Source organism: Corapipo altera, unplaced genomic scaffold, assembly GCF_003945725.1.
Source record: "Corapipo altera isolate COAL_440 unplaced genomic scaffold, ASM394572v1 0, whole genome shotgun sequence".
NCBI classification, from domain to species: Eukaryota; Metazoa; Chordata; class Aves; order Passeriformes; family Pipridae; genus Corapipo; species Corapipo altera.
In genome coordinates, this window is record NW_020884872.1 from 48656016 (window position 1) to 48676825 (window position 20810).

The following is a 20810-nucleotide window of genomic DNA, read 5'->3' on the forward strand; positions in this document are numbered from 1 at the left end:
TTTAAAAAAAAAAAAAAAGAGGGTTAGCTTTCTGATCAGACATTTTCTGTTTCGTAAGAAGTCATAAAACTAGCTTTTAGTGCTAAAGCTCAACACTAAATTGCCCGCCAGTCTTTAAGTCTTTAAGTTACTTGAAGAAACTACAAACAGAAAGAGAAAGATAGCTCCTTCAACTTCTCTGAATTGCTACTGTCACTGCTAGGCACAGAAATATAAGTCAGTAATTCTTTCCATAATAATATACATCTGCAATTCTTTCTCTTTAGATGAGAATTTTTCCTGAATAGAACCAAGCAGATCAGTTACAAGTAAAGGTAGAATGGCTACAAAGAGAACCAAAAAAAAGGTGTTTATTATTTCTCATGGGAGGAAAAAGAAAAAAAAAAAAGACATTCAGGGACCACAGTAGAACAGGCCAGATTCCACAAGCTTAGCACTAGGGAGCTGGATAGTCATAAAACTAAATTCATAAAACATTCATAAAATGTGGTATTAGTTACATTAAATCGTCTTTTTCTTCTATATTTTGTCTTTAACAACTAGGACACAACCACAAAATCTGAAATGATCTATTGCTTAGTACCTATTACAGCCATTATGTAAGCAAATACACCACAACACTTAAGATCACATGAATAATCAGGTGCTAATTAAGTATATCTGCAATTGCCTTGTTCCTTCCATTCCCTGACCCAAAACAGTAAATAATTAACATAACAAAAATCTCAATCTCTAGCAGTCAGATATAACCAAGCAAATAAAACAACATACTCTTTCCTATGGGACAGTAAGTAGGAAGGTTTAAAACTCTGGACTATCTCAGACTGATTTACAAAAAATTTGACAAAACTTCACATGCTTTAATTGTGAAGGCTTCAGAGAACATTTCCATAACAAATTTCATGCCACAAATTGACCACACAGTTTAATATACACAGCGAACTGGGGAGGCCAACTCATGCAGTCAAACGTTAAGATAAGAACTTCTGGAAGGCCACATCAAAGCACGTTTACCCAGAGTTGGACACCAGCACCATCACTGGAAGTTCCTAACAAACCTACCATAGAAATATAACAAAGGCATATTATTTCTCCATTCCACCTTACCATGTTTTTGTTAACTCCTCTGAGGAACTGAATTAAGTTTCACTTTTATCTGCCTGAAGTTTAATACCATATGCTTTTAAGGTCTTTTAAAACATACCCAGGTTACTTACTAAAACATACGCAGGCCTCAGGGAAGATAGTGTCAGTAGGCTCTTGTGAAAACGCTATGCCAGCATTTTCGTTCTCCGTTGCAGAGAAGAAGGAATGACTTAGAATTCCTACTAATTTCAAGTTACGGAAGCATGGTGCAGGAAAAGAAGTGTGCTAGAAAGCACTGACCCGTAAAGCAGTTGGCAACCAAGAGGCAATCTTAAGGCACACACCACTCATGAGAAGTCACGGGGTGCTTGGTGTGCACATCAGATACATGACAATCTCCGTATATAAGTGCTCAAAAGCACATAGAAATTTTCAATGCTTTAAGACTATCCAAATAAATATTCCAAATATAATAAAGGGTTTTGCCAGTATTTTTTCTTAAATCTTAACCTAGGAAGAATCTGAATACAAGTATTTACACATGCACAGAAGTAAATGTGATTTACTTTTGTGGACATTCTTTTCAGTGCTCGAGTTATAAAACACGAACACCCCAAGATAAATAAATCAGGATTTAGCTAGAAGGTTGCAACAGAAATTCGAATTACAGACAGCAGCAAAGATTTCAGACTTCCATACCTTTAGATCGACAGCAAAGCCATCAAGTACAAGGAACTAAAGGATAAAATTGAAGCTTTTGAGGACAATGACTGCACCTAAGTCATTTTTCCACCCAATAATCAAAAGAGCTTATATATTTTGAGTATAATTGACATTAAACTAATTACTGCAAGAAACAAGAAGGGCAGTCAATTCGGGCAGGAGAAAAATCTTTACGTCCTAAATGATTATTTCTGGAGTGAAATTCAGGAACGAAAGAAGGGGCATTTAAATTGGTCTCAGTGAACTGCAAAGCACTGAAGACTGTTCTTAAGGTAGTGTGCTCGTATATGTGCATACGCACACAGACACAGAGCCCGGCTGAAGGTCAGTCTCCTGCATTTTACAGCTCCCTCCATCCAATCTTCATCCAGGCCTTACACTCTACCCTACGCCAGGCAGCAACGGGCTATTAGAAACCACAGGGTTTCAGAGCCTCGCTCCCCGGCACGTACTAACCAGAGACAACTAACGCTGCCCTTCCCCAGCCGCTCCGCACCAGCCCAGCGCGCATCGCCGTCCTGCTCCGGTCGCTCTCCCGGGAGCCACCACCCCCTCCCCGGCGAGGGAGGTGCTCGGGAAACCCCGCCGCCCCCGGGCCGGGACCGAGCACCGCGGAGAGCCGCGGGAGGGGAGTGGGTGGCGGGCAAAGGCGGTCTGCCGAGCAGGCCGGGCAGCCGCCCCCTCCGGCTGCCGGGGGGGCGGGCGGGGGCAGCGCCCACGGCCAAGCAAGGCCCGGCTGTCAGACCCCGCCGCGGGACGGGGCCGCGCTCGGCCCCGGTCCGGCGCTGGAGGAACGCCGGGGATCCCTGCCAGACCCCCGAGCACGGGAGTCGCGAACCGGGGGCCGGGACGAAAGGGCGCCCCGGTTCGCACCGCGCCCGCCGCGCCGACCCGAGGGGGCGGCGGGAGGCGAGAACCGGGGCCTCCCCGGGGACTCCGCACTCACCACTTGGTAGCGGCTGGCGGGCTGGTGGTGATCCATCCTGGTCCGGCGCGGCCGCAGCTCCTCCAACCCGGCCCCGCGTCACTCGGTCCTTCTTTCCTTCCCTCCCCCGGCCGCTCGCCCGGAGCCGCCGCCGCCCCGGCCGTGCCCCGCTGTGCCCGCCCCCGGCCCGCCCCCGCGGCGGCGGAGCCGGCACAGGCACCGCCCCCCCGCCCGGCCCGGCCCGGCCCGGCCCGCCGGAGTGACAGCAGTGTTCGCTCACCACAGGGCTGGGGCGTCGGTACGTGTCCTCTTTCTGCCTCTGCTCCTTCTCTGCGTCTTCCTCCTCCTCCGCGACGCTCCGCTCCCCGCGGTTCTCTCGGGGGTGCTGAGAAGGGCTTATGGCCTCCTGGAATAAAACCAGTGAAAAATGCCTTCACCCATAAAGGTATATTAGAGGAGGCTGACTCATTTCTAGATTCCCAGGTTGCCAGATGTGTAGCTGTGGTAGGCAACAATTTCGAAATAGCCATAGATGCAGCTCTTGGCAGCAGTGGAGTGTTTGTGATGCAGCATAACTGATCTTCAAGGCAAATACTGTCATGAAAGTGGCTTCTCGCTCTCACTAATGACCAGCATGTAGAACTTTACCTTCCAGCCCAGGTCATCACCTTTACGTGGGCTGCTTGCCAGCGTGGAGGCTGACCTGAGCAGCAGGGTAAAGTGGTGGTGTGCAGGCAGTCATCACTGATGAGCTGGCTGAGGTCTTGAGAGAGTGAAGTCCCAATAGGTGTGCGTAGGAGGGCAGAGAAGTGGAGAGTGAGCTCGCAGTTATGTTTCTAGATGGGGGTGGGAGTGAAGATAGGATTATAAGAGAGGAGGAGGTGGAAGCGTGAGACTTTGTGTGTGTGCCTGGGACCTTGCTTGCAGCCTGTATCTAGCTAATGCAGCAGTTACCACAGCTATGAAAAAAAAAAAGTTTGAAAATTTCAGGCTGATCCTGTTTGTTGCATTTGCTATGTTCCTGTTGCACATCAAAAGCCCTAGCAGTTAGGAAACAAACTTGGCATAGAAATATAGGTTAGAAATGGATTAATGTTATTATTTTCCTAACAGGATTTTCTCCTTTTGCCTCTTTACTTCTATACATAATGAATGTTTCTATGTTTAATTATTCTGTCTTAAAAGGAACAGTTATTAGTAAGGGTCATCTTGAGTTTAAGAAAGTTTGTACAGAGTATTGCAGTGTGCTTCAGCTACCAAATAGAAGAAAATCTCTTAATTACATTGCCAGATTTCATGGGACGTGAAAATTGGACCATTCATGTAATCAGTGTAATCAGTTTAACTTCTATCATCTTCTATATTGTTAGCAACGAATATCTCCAAAGTAAACTGTTTCTCAAGTGTTACATGTGACATCTCAGCCCAACAAGTTGTTACCTGATCTCCATGGGTTTTTAAGTGTTGTATCTCAGTTCTGTGGAATACACTGTCCTAGAAACTCTGACTTGGGCTATAGTTAATAGCTCCCAAATGGAATTTGAGTCTGCAAATGTTGGAATACAATTAAGTAAGCATTTATTAAGATGCAACCTTCAGTTCTGAACTTGTGCAATTCCTGTCTTTCAAGGGAAGAAAGGACAGTTGGCAAGAACCAGAATGTATTTAATAGGGAAATTAGAAAATATTCCATAGTGCTTGGTAAAAGAATCAGTAGAGACAGGGGTAGATTTAGCAGAGATACTAAAGTTGTGTGTGGAGAGCGAGTCTCATACTTAGGGACAAATTTTGGATGGGCGATACAGCTTATATACAGAGACCCAACTTCTTTTTCTTTGGGAATATTATCAGTGTACTTATGGGACATATCAAAACAGGCCATGTGACTAATTTAGGCTTTAAATATGTCCTTCTTTGGTTCTTATTCTTTCTGGAACATTTCCGGGTTTTTTTAAAGTTATGTAATTGGATAGCAAGTTATGTCATTGTACTGGTAAAAGGCTAAAAGAGGAAGGTCATGCATTTCTTTCAAATCTTTGTATTTTCAAAATAGTGTTATCTGTATATTTTAACTGGTTCTAGATGTTTTGATTATGGCATAATATTACTCTATAATGCAAAGTAATTGGCAAGCACTAAGGCTCCTTCAAATCAAAGAACCACAGAATCACAGAATGGTTGATGTTGAAAGGCGCCCCTGGAGGCCATCTGGTCCAACCCTTCTGCTCAAGCAGGGATACTTAGAGCAGGCTATCCATAACCAGAGGGGTTTCAAATATCTCCAAGGATGGAGACTCTAGAAGCTCTCTGGGCAACTGAAGTCAGTGCTCAGTCAACATCACAGTAAAAAAAAAAAAAGAAAGTGTGTCCTGATGTTCAGAGGGAGCCTCCTGTGTTTCTGTGTGGGCCCATTGTCCTGGTTCTGTCACTGGGCACCACTGAGAAGAGCCTGACTCTATGCACTTTCCCTTCAGGTATTTATATACATTGATGAGATCCCCTCTGAGCCTTCTCTGCTCCGAGCTGAAGGGTCCCAGACCTTGGAGACCTTTTCTCACAGGAGAGATGCTCCAGTCCCTTCATCACCTTAGTGGCCCATTGTTGGACTCTGTCCAGTAAGTCCATATCTCTCTCCTACTCTCTTGTACAGAATATATATCGAATGTAAGAAATGTTTCTTTCAGAACTTTTCAGACTTTATTACTTAGATGAACAAGTCCTGTTGACTAAAACACTAATGCTAGTTTTAAGATTTACTTTTTCAGTTTGACCTTCTTAAACCTTAAGGGTCTACAATGACAGTAATGGTTAGCACTGTTTTCTGGATCCTGCAGAAAAGTGATTTTTTGTCAAAGAACTGTATTTAAAGAAACAGTAATAGTGCTCTAAATAGCATGTAGTCAAAATAGTTTCAAATTTACATTTAAAAGAAAGTATTGCTTCAGATTTGTTTTAGGAAAAAAAGAAACTTAATTGCTGTTAGTCAGCAAGTTTACAACAGTTTAAATTTTGCTCCACTATGAAAATGAGCCAAGAAAAGAATCTTCTTGGTAATAACAGTTCTTGCAAGCACAGTTCTGTGAAAAGTTGACTTGAAGGATAGGATCTGAATTCAGACAAATCTGAACGTAATTGCACAAAGGCAAGCAGTGCAGGACTGTTAGCAATTTTAATCTTGTTTTTCGTTCATTATTCAATCAGTGGCCAGCAAATAAGCAAGGTATTTATCTTTACATTTATTCACCTGTATAAGCCTATTCAAATTTTTAAAGTTTCTTATGGAACTTATAGAGTAGATAGATTTCAGAACTAGGTTAATTTTATCTTAATAAACATACATAAAACCAATACTTCATGTTTATACTATTCTACAATTCTACACTATTTTAAGTAAATGTTACACTTACTGTCGTATTTTGCTTGCTGTACCATATAAAGAATTTAAACTAAAAACTGTACATTCCTATCTAAAAACTGAAAAAAAGTAAAATTTGGGGTTTTGTAGCTTTGTTTTACATCTTTAGCATGTGTTTTTAAACCTCTAATACAGATGATGTCAGTGGGAAATAAATAGTTTTTTTCCTGGTGTAAATCTAGTGAAATTAATGTACCTAATTTACTCATGGACAGACCTGAAAGCAGGCTGTGAATTTACTGACTGTATTTGTTTTCCTCACTGTTTTCAAATTCCTTTCTTAAACTATTTGGTTTTAATTCCATGTTCTTGGTTACATGAACTGCATAAAATTTGTGATCTCTATATGGGCTTAGATAGTTACTTTAAGCAGGAAGTTGGCTTAAACAAACCACTGGAACTGAATTTCTTAGTAAGAAACAGGAGGAGGTTGGCTTGGTTTTCTTCATCTTTTCTTCTCCTTTTTTTAGGCAATGTAGGCAATGCCAGAGCCATCATTAACAGGAACACTGGGCTACTTTTAAGATTTCATATCTGAATACAGATTTTTGATTACATTGCCATCATCTCTTTTTAGTGTCTATATACATGTGTATAGTCTTACAAGTCTGGTCTTTGAGTACGTCCAAACACCATCAGATGTATCTGAATGAGCTCTAAATGTCATTACTGCAACCCAGAGCTCAGGTTGGGAAACATCTCAAATATTTTCCTTGGTCTAGGACAGATTTTGCAGCCTGCATGGATCTCTGTACGGCCACAGTTATTTCCTGTTAAGTCACAGAGACAGTTTTGAATTAGTTCAGGTATATTCTGACAAGCTCCTCATAGCTGTGCATAAAACAGCTGTACTGTAAGCTAGTAGCATAGATCCCTTTGTCTCTGTTGTCTCTCTTACAACTTGCATTAATTAATTACCTTTGCTGACCACAAGCATGATTAATGCAGGAGACCATAGAAGTGAAGTAACATCATCTTCCAAAAAGCCATAGCTGTGCTTCAGACAAATTCAGGGAGCCGATGCTCACGTTAGCAGCAGTTATAGCTTCTTCAGTATAGCTCGGTGCTTTTGCAGGAGAAAAAAAAAGAGCATAACGAGCTGCCACTGCAAGATGGTTGCTTAGCCAATTTTGTGGAGTAAGCCGTGAATCGAGAGGAAATGGTACAGAGTCCATAAATAAAGACTGGGGCAGCGTCTTGTCGTGAGAGTGCTTGTCTCTCCGAGTGGATTCTTCTTAAAAAGTCGTATTTCCACATAATGTGACACAAACTGGGTATTGTTATGAAGAATGAATGCAGAGGCTGCCAGGTGAAAGAGGAAGGTCTAACAGTGACTAAGAAGGATCTGCAAAGTCCCACCTTTTCGGAGAGGTACGTGTACTTTGAGAGAAGTCAGTTCAAAGCAGATGAATCACGGGAGTAAACACATCAGTGCGTACCAGTTTGAAGTTGTTTTCTTTAAAACTAATTTGTCTCTTAAAAAACTATGAGTTTATAACAATTTTTTTTTTAAATCACTTGTAAAATAATATAATAATTTAAAGATTTGTGTGTAATGAACACTGATGGTGGATACTACCTAAAAAAACCCTAAATGTAGAAGATGAGAAGTAACTAGAATTTTTTAAAATTTATAAGGCTTAGTTTTTTCAGTGAGTTTTAAGCTACAGATCTGATGTTAAACACCTGATCTTGACAGTTGCCAACATGTGCTGTTATGTAAATGTACAGTGTTTAACAAACAAAAAAATCCCCATGTGGCTTTCAAGTTTCTGTTTAAGTGGGGTTGAATGTGGGGTTGAATGGAATGTGCAGAAGTCAATCAGAGTCAATAAAACCAATGACAGTAAAGTTGAAATACAGAATAAAGAATGTAAATATACACCAAACTGTGAAGGAATGTGGGAAATATGTGAGAAAATACCTCCAGTTAGAAAACAAAGAACAAGAAAACAATCCCCAAACCCTTGAGATATGCTGGGGGGCAAAAATAGAGGAAATGGTAGAAAATACAGACTTCTGTAGGTTTAGTGCACTGAGAGTCAATACAGATGCAAGAAGAAATCCAATGGTGTTATGAAGTCTTATTTGGACAAGACATTTCCATTCTGATCTTGGTGATACTTGTCATTTTTGTAATATCACTAAGGTATGATTAGGCAAAAAGCAGTTTTAATATGTATTCCTTAGGAAAAAGAATGTTCAATCCACTAATCTATTTATCTGAAAGCTATATTGTTTTTAAATTGCTTGTATGCAAAAAAAATCTCAACAGTTAAGGCCTTGATACTCTCTGAAAATCATTTTTTTTATAGAATTAGAAGAGGAAAGACCAAGTAACTCCATGCTCTTGCAGTGCCAATATTGCTTTAAAGTATTAACTGCAATGCATGGTTTCTGTCCTACAGGAAGAAAGGGAAGCAGAATATATATTCATGGTAAGTTACTACTAGGTCACAAAGTCTGTGTTGGCATTTCTCCTAACACTTATAACACAATATAAAAATCTATTGGAAAAAGATATAAAATGAAAATTATCTTTTCAATATCAAAATTATGCTGATCATTCAAATTAGATCTGCTGTGACACTGCCCTGCACAGCACTGACAGTGGTTATGTTCTAAATAACTTTCAGTCTCCTCATCATTGTATATGTTATCTATATATAGAGCTCTTGAGCAGGCCTTATGCCAAAATTGATTTTCTTCTATATAAAATAAAAATCTGTATAAATTATAAACCTCCTTTATTAGGAACCACTCTTTTATTCTGTGTTTGTAATGCAACTGCATTAAAAAACAGAGAGTGGTTACAGTGCTGTTGAGCTGTTACACTGGCTCCTTGTAATGCTAGCTTAGTCTCCTTTGAACATAAGTCAAAATATAAATAGAAATAGAGCAGAATATAATAGAAATGTTGTTAACCACCATATCATCAGCCAGACCTATCCAGCTGCAATGCTAACTCAGCCTAAATTCTAAGGCCCCATGCCTCAAGTTTCCTCTTGAGTAAGCATTCTGTATTTTAGTTCAAATGACTTTTAAAGGATTTATGATGTACGTAGTTTTCACCTATTAGCTAGCCACATAAGCTTAGGTGGCATGTGAATATGACCATTTACCTCAACAGATAATTTGTTAAACATGGAAAAGAAAATGTTCTTTTTCACTAGTCCATCATGCTAGCAGTCACACAACATTGTGTCCCACTGTCAGAATACAGTGTACTATTTCAGCTAGAGGCAGTTGCCTAAATTTTATCCAAACACAGCTCAGGAACTAATAATGTGTAAACATATAGTCAAAACTGTAATTAAAATTGCTCAAGTCTTTTCCATACTCTTGTTTTCAAAAGCATGTAGCTCTCTGGAAAAAATGCCTAGTTCAGTGAATCTGAGTGGAAGTGTCCGTCAACATCTGAGCTGACCCAGGGCTGCAGTGGCAGAAAGGAAAAATAAATTTTGAGAAATAATCTTTAGTGGTGATTTCCTCTGAAGCCAGCTTTTGTTCAATTGTGTGCTGTGTGTAGGTAACTTCAGGCATGATATTTCGGCATTCCTGCCAGTTTTGAGGCAAAAAGGGCAGTGCTATGTTTAAGTGTCTTAAATGCAACTGGGAATGTACAGAAGTGCTCTAAACCAATCAGTTCACTAAGGGTTTGATCCTCCATGTGGTGATGTGACTTCAGCTAAATGAAAGGAGGAACGCTTACCTTGAAATATTTGTCAGCTGTGTTGCCTAGATTTATTCTAATACAGAGCAGTTAGCTCACCTAAATTTAGGTGTCTCTGTCACAGGTGTCTGCATCAGATCCAGATATCTAGATATTTTTATAGTGAGTTGAGAAAAACAGGCACTTTCATGATGCAATTCATCTCATTCTAAGGTAAACGCTCCTGGTCCTGTCACTGGGCACCACTGAAAAATGTCTGACCACCTTTTCTTCATTCCCTGTGTTCAAGTGTTTATACACATGTGTGCTAGCTAGAACAGCTGGGACCAGTTCATCACTGTGTGGGTGTAACCCAAACTGTGTATTCTATACCCTCTATGTCATTTCCCAGAAACTGTTAACAATAGACCATTTGCAGCAGATGCCTAGAGCACACTTGACCCCCTGGCTATAAGCTGGGTGTTAAGAGGCCTGTGAGACAGGAGGATATTCCTGTCCTCACACCCACGACTCACAATCACCCATTGTGGAACTCCTCGCCCTGGGGGAGGTACCGGGCATTCCTGCCCAAACCTGAGGGTATATAATCTTGAGGTCTTGGGACTTTTGGTACCACTTGTGGGATCCAGAGGAGGACCAGAACTTCGACCAGACTGAAACCACCACTCTCAGCTAGACTGTGACCACCACTCTCACCAACAGGTTTTTCCTCAGTGGGACCATGTGGGGCTCTGCATGGGGGCCAACAAACACAATTCTGTTCATGCCCCAGGGTGCCAGGCTATAAATCTGGGTTTTGTAGGTTAAAGCCAATTGTTTGTCTATATAATTGCATTTATTGTATTATTTTTATTAAATTGTAAGTCTGACATAATCTCTTTTGAGTTGGGTTCCTTTCTCCTGCTGGTTTACCTTTAAACCAGCACAACATGGATGGGATCCCCCTCAGCCTCTCTTCTCCATGCCCAGCTGTCTTGGCCTCGAGGAGTCAACAAGGAAATGTTCTTTCCTGGACTTGATAGTTACAAACAAGGAAGAATTGGTCAGGGATATGAAAGTTGGAGCAGCCTTGGCTGAATCGCCATATGACCACTGGGGTCACATGATCAAAGAGAATACAGGAGGAGGAGTATCCAAAGAGGAGGAAGCAGGGCAAAAATCAGGACTACAAATCTGCATTTCAGGAACTCAGACTCCAACTTCTTCAGAGAGCTTCTTGGAATAATCCCATAGGATACGACCCTGCATAGAAGAAGGGTCCAGGAGAGCTGGTTGATATTCAAATATCATCTCCTTTAAGCTCAAGAAAGCTCCATCCCAGCAAATAAGAGATCAATCAAAGGCAGCAGGAGACCTGCATGGATGAGCAAGGAGTTCGTACATTAATTCAGACATAAAAAGAAGTGCACAAGATGAGGAAGATGATAAGTGACCCAGAGAGTGGGTGGAATATATCTTTAATAAGGGTATATTTGTCAGAAAAATAGCAGAAGGTACTTCATCTCAGTGTTGCAGCTCATTTTATATTATTTTATTAGGATATCTTGTTTGATTAGCCCTTTCTATCTGGAAAGTTGAGGAAAAAAACACTTAAGGGCTAATTTTGCTCACCACATAATACAGGGAAAGATGAAAGAGGGAAAGAATATTTAAGGGTTTAATTCTAGGTATAGAAGACAAGTCTTCTGTACTTCTGGAACTTTGTTCACATGACAGCCGTATTCTCTTGGAGGTGAAAACCTTGCGGGCATCAACCACCATTCAAGTTCTGTAGTGTGGCCATAGCAGAAATAAAAAGAAACAGAGACCAGATGTGTATCAGAAAAAAGAATGACTGACTGAGAATCAGGACCATGGCATGTTCCAGCCCTAAGTCTATAAGTACACTGAGTAAGAATTAAATGAGCTTATTTCTCTGTCATTTGGAATACTCTGCAGTGGGAGCTTCCAGGAGTGCTGGATCATGTGCTGACAATACTGCTGTTAGGCTGTTTGCACTGACAAATATAATAAGAAGCAAGATGGTGGGGACTGAACATGGAAGCCTCTGTAAAATCTGCAGGCAATATTAAGTCTCAGAAAAAAGAGAAGCCACCAGACAAGGAGAAACAGGTTAAAAGTAATTGGCAAGAACCTTTGGAAACTTAGAAACCAACAGATGGGAGAAACCATATTTATTGCCTAAGATGCTGGCTGATACTTTGAGAGAGTTTGACTGGATCTAAGAAATAGAGCCATACCCAGGTATCTATGTAAAACATACATATAGTAGATTTTGGTATAATATGAAATTGTGAACCAATGAATAAGGAGCAAGCAAACTGTGTTAGCAAGTACATAATAATGGCTCTAAGCAGACCCAAGAGCAAGGAGGAGGAAACTATTGACACCAACATCATCTTTTCAGTAAAGAGAAGTAAAAAGCTGCTCATATCACACCATGAATGATTTGCCATGACACCGTCCCCTCCTAGATAGAAGCCATCAACCTTAGGACATGATCTCTCTGTTGCCAGAGCAACAGTGGAAGGGTGAACATAATACCATAGAAAAGGACAATTATTATAAAGTTTGAGTATTTTGATTTTCACTATATCATTACAGGGATGAGCTGTAATGTTTGGATAATTGGGAGTATAATTGATGGTATCATTGTTTCCAGATTAATCATAATTCTTTGATTAGACTATGAAGACTTTAATTAGACTAGCAGTAAATTCCCAGTTCTTCACCCACATAAAGTGCACAAGTTGTATTGCACCGAATTGGCAGGGGTGACCTAAGCTGTAATTTAAATGTAACAAATTAGTAATAAATTTAAGGAGAACCTAGTTTGTGGGCAACCTGGGTTCTTAAACCTTGGTGCAACTACAAACTTTATTGATTTGATTTCCACGGACTCTAACGGGAGCTGGGGCGGCAAGCTCATCTATAGGCATCTAGCTATACCCTGTGTCTTCAAAAAGATACCAAATGTGTGTTTTGACATTCTCATTGTATAACTGAAAAGATCCCAGGTACCAGCAGTAGATTCGTGGATGCTAAACACAACAATCAGAGTCACAGAATCATAGCTTGTATGAGACATGCAGAGGGCAACTAGTTTAGAACTCTGCTCAAAGCAGGCCCAGTAAGGTTGGGTTACTCAGGCCTTGCCCAGACAAATTTTGAATATATCCAAGGATGGAGAGTCTGTTTCAACTGGAGTCCACATTAACCCTGTTCTCTTGCTTGGCTGTTAAAAGGACTTCTCTGCTGGTGCATGTGTCATCATACATGCATTGGCGTCAGGGAGAGGATGCTGGCCTAAATGTTTGTGGGTCTGACTCAGTCTAGTTGTAATGCTTTTATACAACCTCAATTTTCTTACTCCTTCAGAAGTTTTTGGAGATACAGTCATAACTCTGAGGAAGCACTCAGATGGAGGAAAGTTCCTCTCATATAAACTCTTCATATATTTTTTAGCAGAAGAAGCCAATGGATGCAAAAAAAAATTGGAATCATACCAAGGCATGAATATTTATAGCACCAGATGTTTGAATGAACTGGAAGACCCTTAACTCCATCTGAACCAGGTGCCCATATGTGGTGGGTTGACCTTGGCTGGATGCCAGGTGCCCACCCAGCCACTCTATCACTCCCCTTCCCAGCCAGACAGGGGAGAGAGTAAGATGGAAAACAACTTGTGGTTTGGGACAAGGCAGTTTATTAAAGCAGAAGCTAGGCTTCTGTGGGTGCAAAAGCGAAGCGAAAGATAGCAGGGTTTATTCTCTACTTCCCATGAGCAGCGACAGTCGGCCATTCCCGAGAAGCAGGGCTTCAGTACCTGTGATGGTTCCTCAGCAGGCAGCCATTGGAGACAATGCCTGTCTCCTGCTCCTTGCCTTAGCTTTGAATATCTCAAATATCCCAGCTGATGTGATACGGTATGGAATATCCCTTTGGTTAGTTTGGGTCAGCTGGCCTAGTTTGGTCCCCTCCCAGAATCTTGCCCTCAACTGAGGAAGGAATGTTACAGTGCTGATGCTGTGCTCAGCAGTAGCCAAAACACTGGTGTGTTATCAACACCCTTCTGACTGCCAATGCAAAGCACAGTACTGTGAGGGTTACTGTGGGGAAATGAACTCTAGCTCAGCCAGACCCAATACACCGTAAGAACAGAGCTAAGAGGGGAAAAAAAAAGACAGCTTTTCAGGCTTTTTTTTCCTTTTTATTTTTTCCTGAAAAAAAAGAAATGTACTGCTTAAAGAGGAGATATTTTTATCATGGGAATTTAGAGATCTGTCACAGAATTAACCTCTACTAATTCTGAGAAGGCTTCTTATCACCAGAGTACAAAGTTCAGATTTAACAAAGGACAAAGCAGTATGGATTTTTGCTGTAACTTGTTACTAATAATGTTTCTAACTAATAATGTTTCTAAACATTATACATGACTTCTATTACTGAGAAGTGTAGTGATTCATACGTTGGAATAATAGTGAAGCAGTCAGAGAGAATAATAGTGAAGCAGTCAGTATTCAGGAAATCAGTGCTGGTATCCCCTATTTTTGAAGTTGAAGAGGCTAATACCACTCTCTTATACTACTCTCTTATACTACTTCTATCCAAATCTGGGTGGCAAATTAATATATTCAATAGATCAAGTTGCTAATTCATTTCACTATTAGTATTGTTGTCACTAAAGGTAAGTAATTATATTTAGTGTCCTTTAGAATTGGTTTATGTGATCATCATCTCACAGCCAGGCTATAAGAGGTCTAAAATCTGAAAGACTTAGATTAAATACTATATCAAGAAAAAAAAACCAATTCCGATTCAAAAAACAAATTACTAAGGCAAAATACTGTGTTGTGACTAGGCTTCTTTCATTCTTCATATCTTCAGTACAGAAGTCTGGCAATATTGAGGACACAAGCACAATCCCAACAGACACTGCTGACTAGAATATGTCTTAAATATGTGCACTATGTACATCACAGCTGGAATATTCATAGACAAGTGCTCCAGTTTGGTTCTTCAGCGAAATAAATAACTATATGTTGACTTTGTATTGAATGTCATGCATAGTTCAAGATTTGGAGAATCTGCCTCCAAATCTGTGACTTATTTATGTCCACAATAACCGTGAAAAGATGCAGATCTTAAATCACTCTGCTGTTTTCACAAAATGAAGCAAACAAAAGTGCGTGTAATGATTGCTTGTGATTTTTGAATAATCCCTTCATGATTCAATATCTCTTGCAGACTCTAAAATCTGCCACAATTCTATCTTCTTTTTACTTCAAGTTGAAATCTATTTTTGTCTCATAGTAGCACATAGGCAGTGATACAAATGGACCAATTTCCCATTATGAGAGGAAAGCAGAAAAAGTATCTGATGTGGAGCCCCGCAGCACCAGTTATCTTGTCAAGAGGATGGCAATGGGTGCAAAAAGACATAAATAGAAGTTATTTGGTGTTTTAGGAAAGCACAGAGTTAGTTTATTAAGCCCATAGAAGGATCTTAAATGTCTTTCTTAATTTTAAGATAAATAAACACATGTAGTTGGCAGCAATGAGAGATTAAGGTTATTTCTTGATTGCAGATATATATAGTGAAATTGTTGTTGCTGTTGCTATAGGAAATTCATAAATGCACAGGAATGAAATCTTTATGAAGAACCGTTTCCTTCCTGTAAATTTCTATGGAGCAAAAGCATAATTCCTGCAAAAGCTCTCATTCACCTGAACGAGAGCAGAATGGGGTACACTTAAAAAGAAAAGAGGATAAAAACAAGGTTATGTAGCAGCTAACCGTAAGGGAAAGTATTTTTTCCCTGGCTACCTCAGAACAGCTACTGCATTGTCTGGTGTTCCCCTGAAGCAGTGTTCTTGTCTGTACAGAGGCTGGATGAAAGCTCTTGCATTGCATTTTATCAGAGGGAGGCACAAATGCTGAAAATGTGCCAAAGTACACATTAGTATTTGATTTTTTAATAATACCATTGTGTCCAAAGCTAAAGAGCAAATACAATTTTATATCTTGGTATAATAACATGTTGTCACTTAGCAAAGTATGAATAATTGATCCAATGAGTCATTATAATTTCTTTTTAAATTAATCTAGAGTAAAATAATAGTACCTTTTGCAACAACAGTTAGTACCATAATAGTAGAACTTCCTATGTTTAAAATAAGCAAGGCTAAACTAAATATCTCTGAACCATAAGGGCCAGATATGTACCTGCATGTCCTTAACTGCTTTCATATGCTCAAAGTCATGAAGCAGCTTTAAAAACAGGATTCATAAATCCCAGTGAAATAAATTCTCAGATGTCATCAAGCTCCTACATTGCTCCAAAACTTTTTTTTTTTTTTAATTATTATTTTCTGGAATAGACTTGCTATCCTGTGAATCAGAACACAGATTACTGGAGTTTAAACATAGCCATAAAATAACTTGTGGCAGTTATTAGACTTGTCCCAGTTCCTGGGAAAGTAAGGCTGGATGACTGCAATTATTTCCTTTCATTGTCTCCCTTTGCCTAGTTGTGCTACACAGCTTACCAAATCGATTGGAAATGGTAGATTAAAAACAGACAAACAAACAAACAACCTGACCCCCACCCTTTTCCCATAATTTTAGACTCTAGGTGAGGGTCATCTGAAATTCCTTGGGACAGTCGAGCATATCCCAGGGAATGGGATATGTCTTGGAATATAGGGCTGGCTGAACCTAAGGAATACCTCAGCTTTTTGTGGTGTCTAAGGGCATCTATCTGAGAAACCTGCAGGCCTTTGAAATGGCAATTGAAAGTTAAGGCAAACAAACCAATCTTTTGTATCTTTTCTGTCTAATTCTCTTCCTTCTCTCCACCCAGCTCAGGAATCCCACAGAGCAGCCTCATAAGAAATGAAGAAGGAGATCACAGGATCAATTCATTTTTTTTAATTAATAAAATTATCTTTCTGAAATATTTTTTTAAGTTCTCAAAGATTAAAAATGAACAAGCTATCTTAAATTATCACAGAAACAAATCATTAATAAGTGAAACAGAAACATGCTAACAACAAAGGCACAACAAATGAGTAAAATACTGTGTAGATCAATTAACAATGTGCTAGTAAAAGAAAAATGCCCAGACAAGTAATGGGTAATTTTATATTATGCAGATACAGGAGAAAAGGTGTGTAGAGAAAAAGAATATTCTGGAAAAAAAGTCTGTTATGCCTGCCTTTTTCCCAGATCTAGCAGTTATCTAGTTAGTTAGAGTCTCTCTCCCACAGATGTTGCCTCATTTCTATTTATGGGTGGACTATCACAAAAATCATAACACTATTTCCACACATATTTTATAAATCAAACAAACAGTAAACTCTAGAGGAGATAGAGCAAGAGATCAAGAGTACTGAGAACAGCCAGGACTTGAGCTGTCAGAGTCTCTTTCCTAGCCATTATCTGACTCTGCTGGAAAATAGCTTTTTTTCTGGGATTTTTTAGACAATAAAGTAACATAGAAACTTAGAATGGTTTTGGTTGGAAGTGACCTTAAAGATCATCTAGTTCCAACCCCCTTGCCATGGTCAGGGACATCTTCCACTAGACCAGGTTGCTCCAAGCCCGTCCAACCTTGCCTTGAACACTTCCAGGGATGGGGCATCCATGACTTTTCTGGGCAACCTGTTCCAGTGTCTTTCCACCTCTCTCAGTGAAGAATTTCTTCTTAATACCTAATCTAAACCTTCCCTCTCCCAGTTTAAAGCCATTCCCCCTTGTCCTGTCACAACATGCCCTTCTAAAAAGACTCTCTCTGTCTTTCTTGTAGGCCCCTTTCAGGTGCTAGAAGGCTGCCCAGAGCCGCTTTTTCTCCAGGCTGAACAACACCAATCCTCCCCACCTTTCCTCATTGGAGAGGTGCTCTATCTCTCTGATAAACTTAGTGCCCCCCCCCCCCGACTCACTCCAACAGGTCAATATCCTTCCTGTGGATAGAGCTGAGTGCAGTGCTCCAGGTGAGGTCTCACCAGAGCAGAGTAGAGGGGCAGAATCACCTCCCTTGCCCTGCTGGCCACTCTGCTTTTGATGCAGCCCAGGATATAGTTGGCTTCCTTGGCTGCAAGTGCACATTGCTGGGTCATGTTGAGCCTCTCATCCACCAGCACCTCCAAGTCCTTCCTGCAGGGCTGTTCATCCGCCAGCCTGTATTGATTCCAGGGGTTGTCTTGACCCAGGTGCAGTATCTTGCACTCGGCCTATAATCATCTTGCGTTTGGTCCTATAATATTTCTTCCTGGAATCTGACTGGGTTGCAATCAAGTATTACTGAAAATTAAAAACCATGGACAGTAATTACACTAGCCTAATAGACTCTACTTCCCAAGCATTTAATATTTAAGGAATATCCATAGCTTGCATTATTCATATTGACTTCTTTTCTATATTAGATATGTAGCATTTACAGATGTGCTTTACATATTCAAAATTATAAGTTCAAAAGATACTTTGAAAAATTATGATGCCAGCTGGTGGCCACTTAACTTGTGTCTGTCAGAATACTAATAAGGGAAATTAACTGTAAATCTGTAAAGCACTGAAAGGGAGTGAAAAAAACCAACAACAAACCTTTGGCACAATAAAGAATGGGAAAATAGTTGAGTTGCTCATAAAATATAGTGTTTTAGAGGAATTCCAATAAAGATAGGGATATCATATAATATTAATAAAATAGACTTGTGGATTTTAAAACCATGGGAACATTATGGCTGATCTTGACACTAACAAGGAGGCCATCAGATGGTATGGCAAGTGAAATGATAACAAACAGCGTTTTCATAAAGGCTGGAAAGAATAACTGAGAACTGATATGCCTCGTAGATCATATGTCTGGAAACAGAATCTCTGGCAGATGAGAGGCCAAGGGTCAGCCTTGGGTTAGGGTTAGATTGGCCTCTAGGTCACACAAAATGTCCCACTCCCTCCACATCCTGCTCCCAAAATCTGCCAATAGTAGATGCTCAGAGAGGGGGGTAAGAACAAGACAAACATATGGTGACACATCACAGAATAATTGCCCAAGTCCCAGCAGCCTGTAGCTTGCAAAACATATGCACAGTCTTTGTATTTAACAGTTCCCATTGTATTTCCTTCAATACATTTGCTCATTGCTTTTTGAACTCCTGTGACATTTTAATATTCCAGTGCCACATGGCCAGGACTTCTACATTGTGTGAAGAAGTATTTCCTTTTCTGATACCCCTTACTAACTTTTTTCAAATAGACAATCAGCAGTTGATCTCTACTCACACTCTCCACCCTACTTATGTAGACTGCTGTTATCTTTCTTTTGGATCTTCTCTTTTTCAGACCTCCAAACCAGTGAAGAGCTGATGATAGAAGCACTGCCTATATTAATCTGAAGGACATGGAAAGGGGCAAAAGGAATAGGGGAAGACACTATCACTGCAGTGGAGAAGATCTGATGGAGAGTGAAAATGGGCATCTTTTTATTTCAAAGAATACAGTTACAGAAAAATTGAGAGAAGAATTAAGCTTCTTAATTATGTTATAAGCACACAGCTTCTTCTGGAAGCTAATATGGCAGAAGTATTTTTTAAAATAAACAAGATGAAATCAGGTTTCTTGGGAACAGCAAAATAACATACTGGTAAATCTCTTCATTAATTATGAAATGAAAGAGATAACAAAAAACTTAATAAGCTAGGTTTAGTAGTCTGAAGGTATCTCTGGAACAGATGAACAGTTACACATAACAACTTCGGAGAAAGCTTGACGAGATTAAATTGGAAGATTATCATGGCATCCCTATCATTAATGCCATCTTCATTACATCATCCTCAAATCAAACGAAATGAGAAGGGAACATCAATACGAGATTTAGAAGAAAGGTACTCCTGGGGGATCAAGTATTTTATATTTGTCAGCTACTCAAGAAAAACATGGAAAATAATATTAAATATATTTATTTTATAAAATCGGGGGGGTGGGGAAGAAGCACATCATGACATTCTGTAAAATAGCCTTGGGTTTTGATGAAAAGTTAGGAATCTCAAAATATTTAAATGATAAAATTAGATGTTTGAAGCTGAAAAATACACTATATAGATAAAGAGGGAAATCTCTTCACTGTATCAGTTTAGGAATACTCTGGGATGTTCTGTATCTTCTTTCAAGTTACTACTTAAAATGATTTAATAGAAGATAAAGTTTTCAGAATATCACAAGTACAGAAGAGTTCCACCATCTCTTTAGACATGTTAATAACATGGTTATGATACAAGATATTTAAGATGTGGAAAAAATAATTATTGGATTTGAACAAAATAATTTAAGATCAACAAGTAGAAGAAACTTATTATTGTAAGCTGACAAATTATATTAGCCACCAGCCTGCAAACATAAATATCAGTAAGTTAAAGCAATTTAAATGCCTACAAGCATTAACTGAGAATTGTTTGGGGACAGAGTATATTAAGGCCTGGGTGCAAAAACAGAATGCTTATAATTATTCTTCAGATAATTTCAGCATCAAAAATTAATTGTGAAATACTTTCTATATAAAAGATTCTTAAAAGTGTTGGTTTTTACAGATGGAACATTTGAGAAAGAAAGAAATTCAATATATTATAAAATTAAGTACCTATTTATATTTGGGTTAGTGAATTTTGTTTTTCATTAAATTTATAGGAACATAATTGTCATTTGAATTTTCCATTCCTTCTTTGAGAAAACCTTGAAATAATAAATAGGTTCAAAAGGAAGAATACACTCAAGTGTCATTTTCATAGGAAATAGGCTGGTTTCACTTTCCCTAAACATTTTCCACTTTGAGTTTTTGAAGGATCATCACCTCTCAAGGACCACTGAAGATTCAATGTTGTTTAACAGAACTAAAAATTTGAGACAGTCATACCAACCAAAAAAAATAAAGTAGCAGCATGTAATGCAATGCTGTACAACACTGATGCAGCTGTTTTTCTTACTAAAG

The 20810-nt window shown here is 39.6% G+C and overlaps 1 protein-coding gene and 1 long non-coding RNA gene across 4 annotated transcripts in view; one reads left to right on the forward strand and one right to left on the reverse strand.

Annotated features, from left to right (window-relative positions):
- The window catches only part of NDFIP2 (Nedd4 family interacting protein 2), a 45757-nt gene extending 42858 nt beyond the window's left edge, over positions 1-2899 (reverse strand). For all 3 annotated transcript variants that reach the window (XM_027646097.1, XM_027646092.1, XM_027646084.1), the window contains exon 1: positions 2756-2899. In XM_027646097.1, coding sequence (XP_027501898.1) covers positions 2756-2791 — 36 coding nt within the window. In that variant the 5' untranslated portion in view covers positions 2792-2899. The remainder of the gene's footprint in view (positions 1-2755) is intronic.
- A 2319-nt stretch (positions 2900-5218) lies between these two features.
- LOC113948474 lies at positions 5219-20461 on the forward strand. The gene is made up of 3 exons (XR_003528164.1): positions 5219-5349; positions 8558-8587; positions 19169-20461. It is a non-coding gene; the product is annotated as an uncharacterized LOC113948474 (long non-coding RNA).
- The last annotated feature ends 349 nt before the right edge of the window (positions 20462-20810 follow it).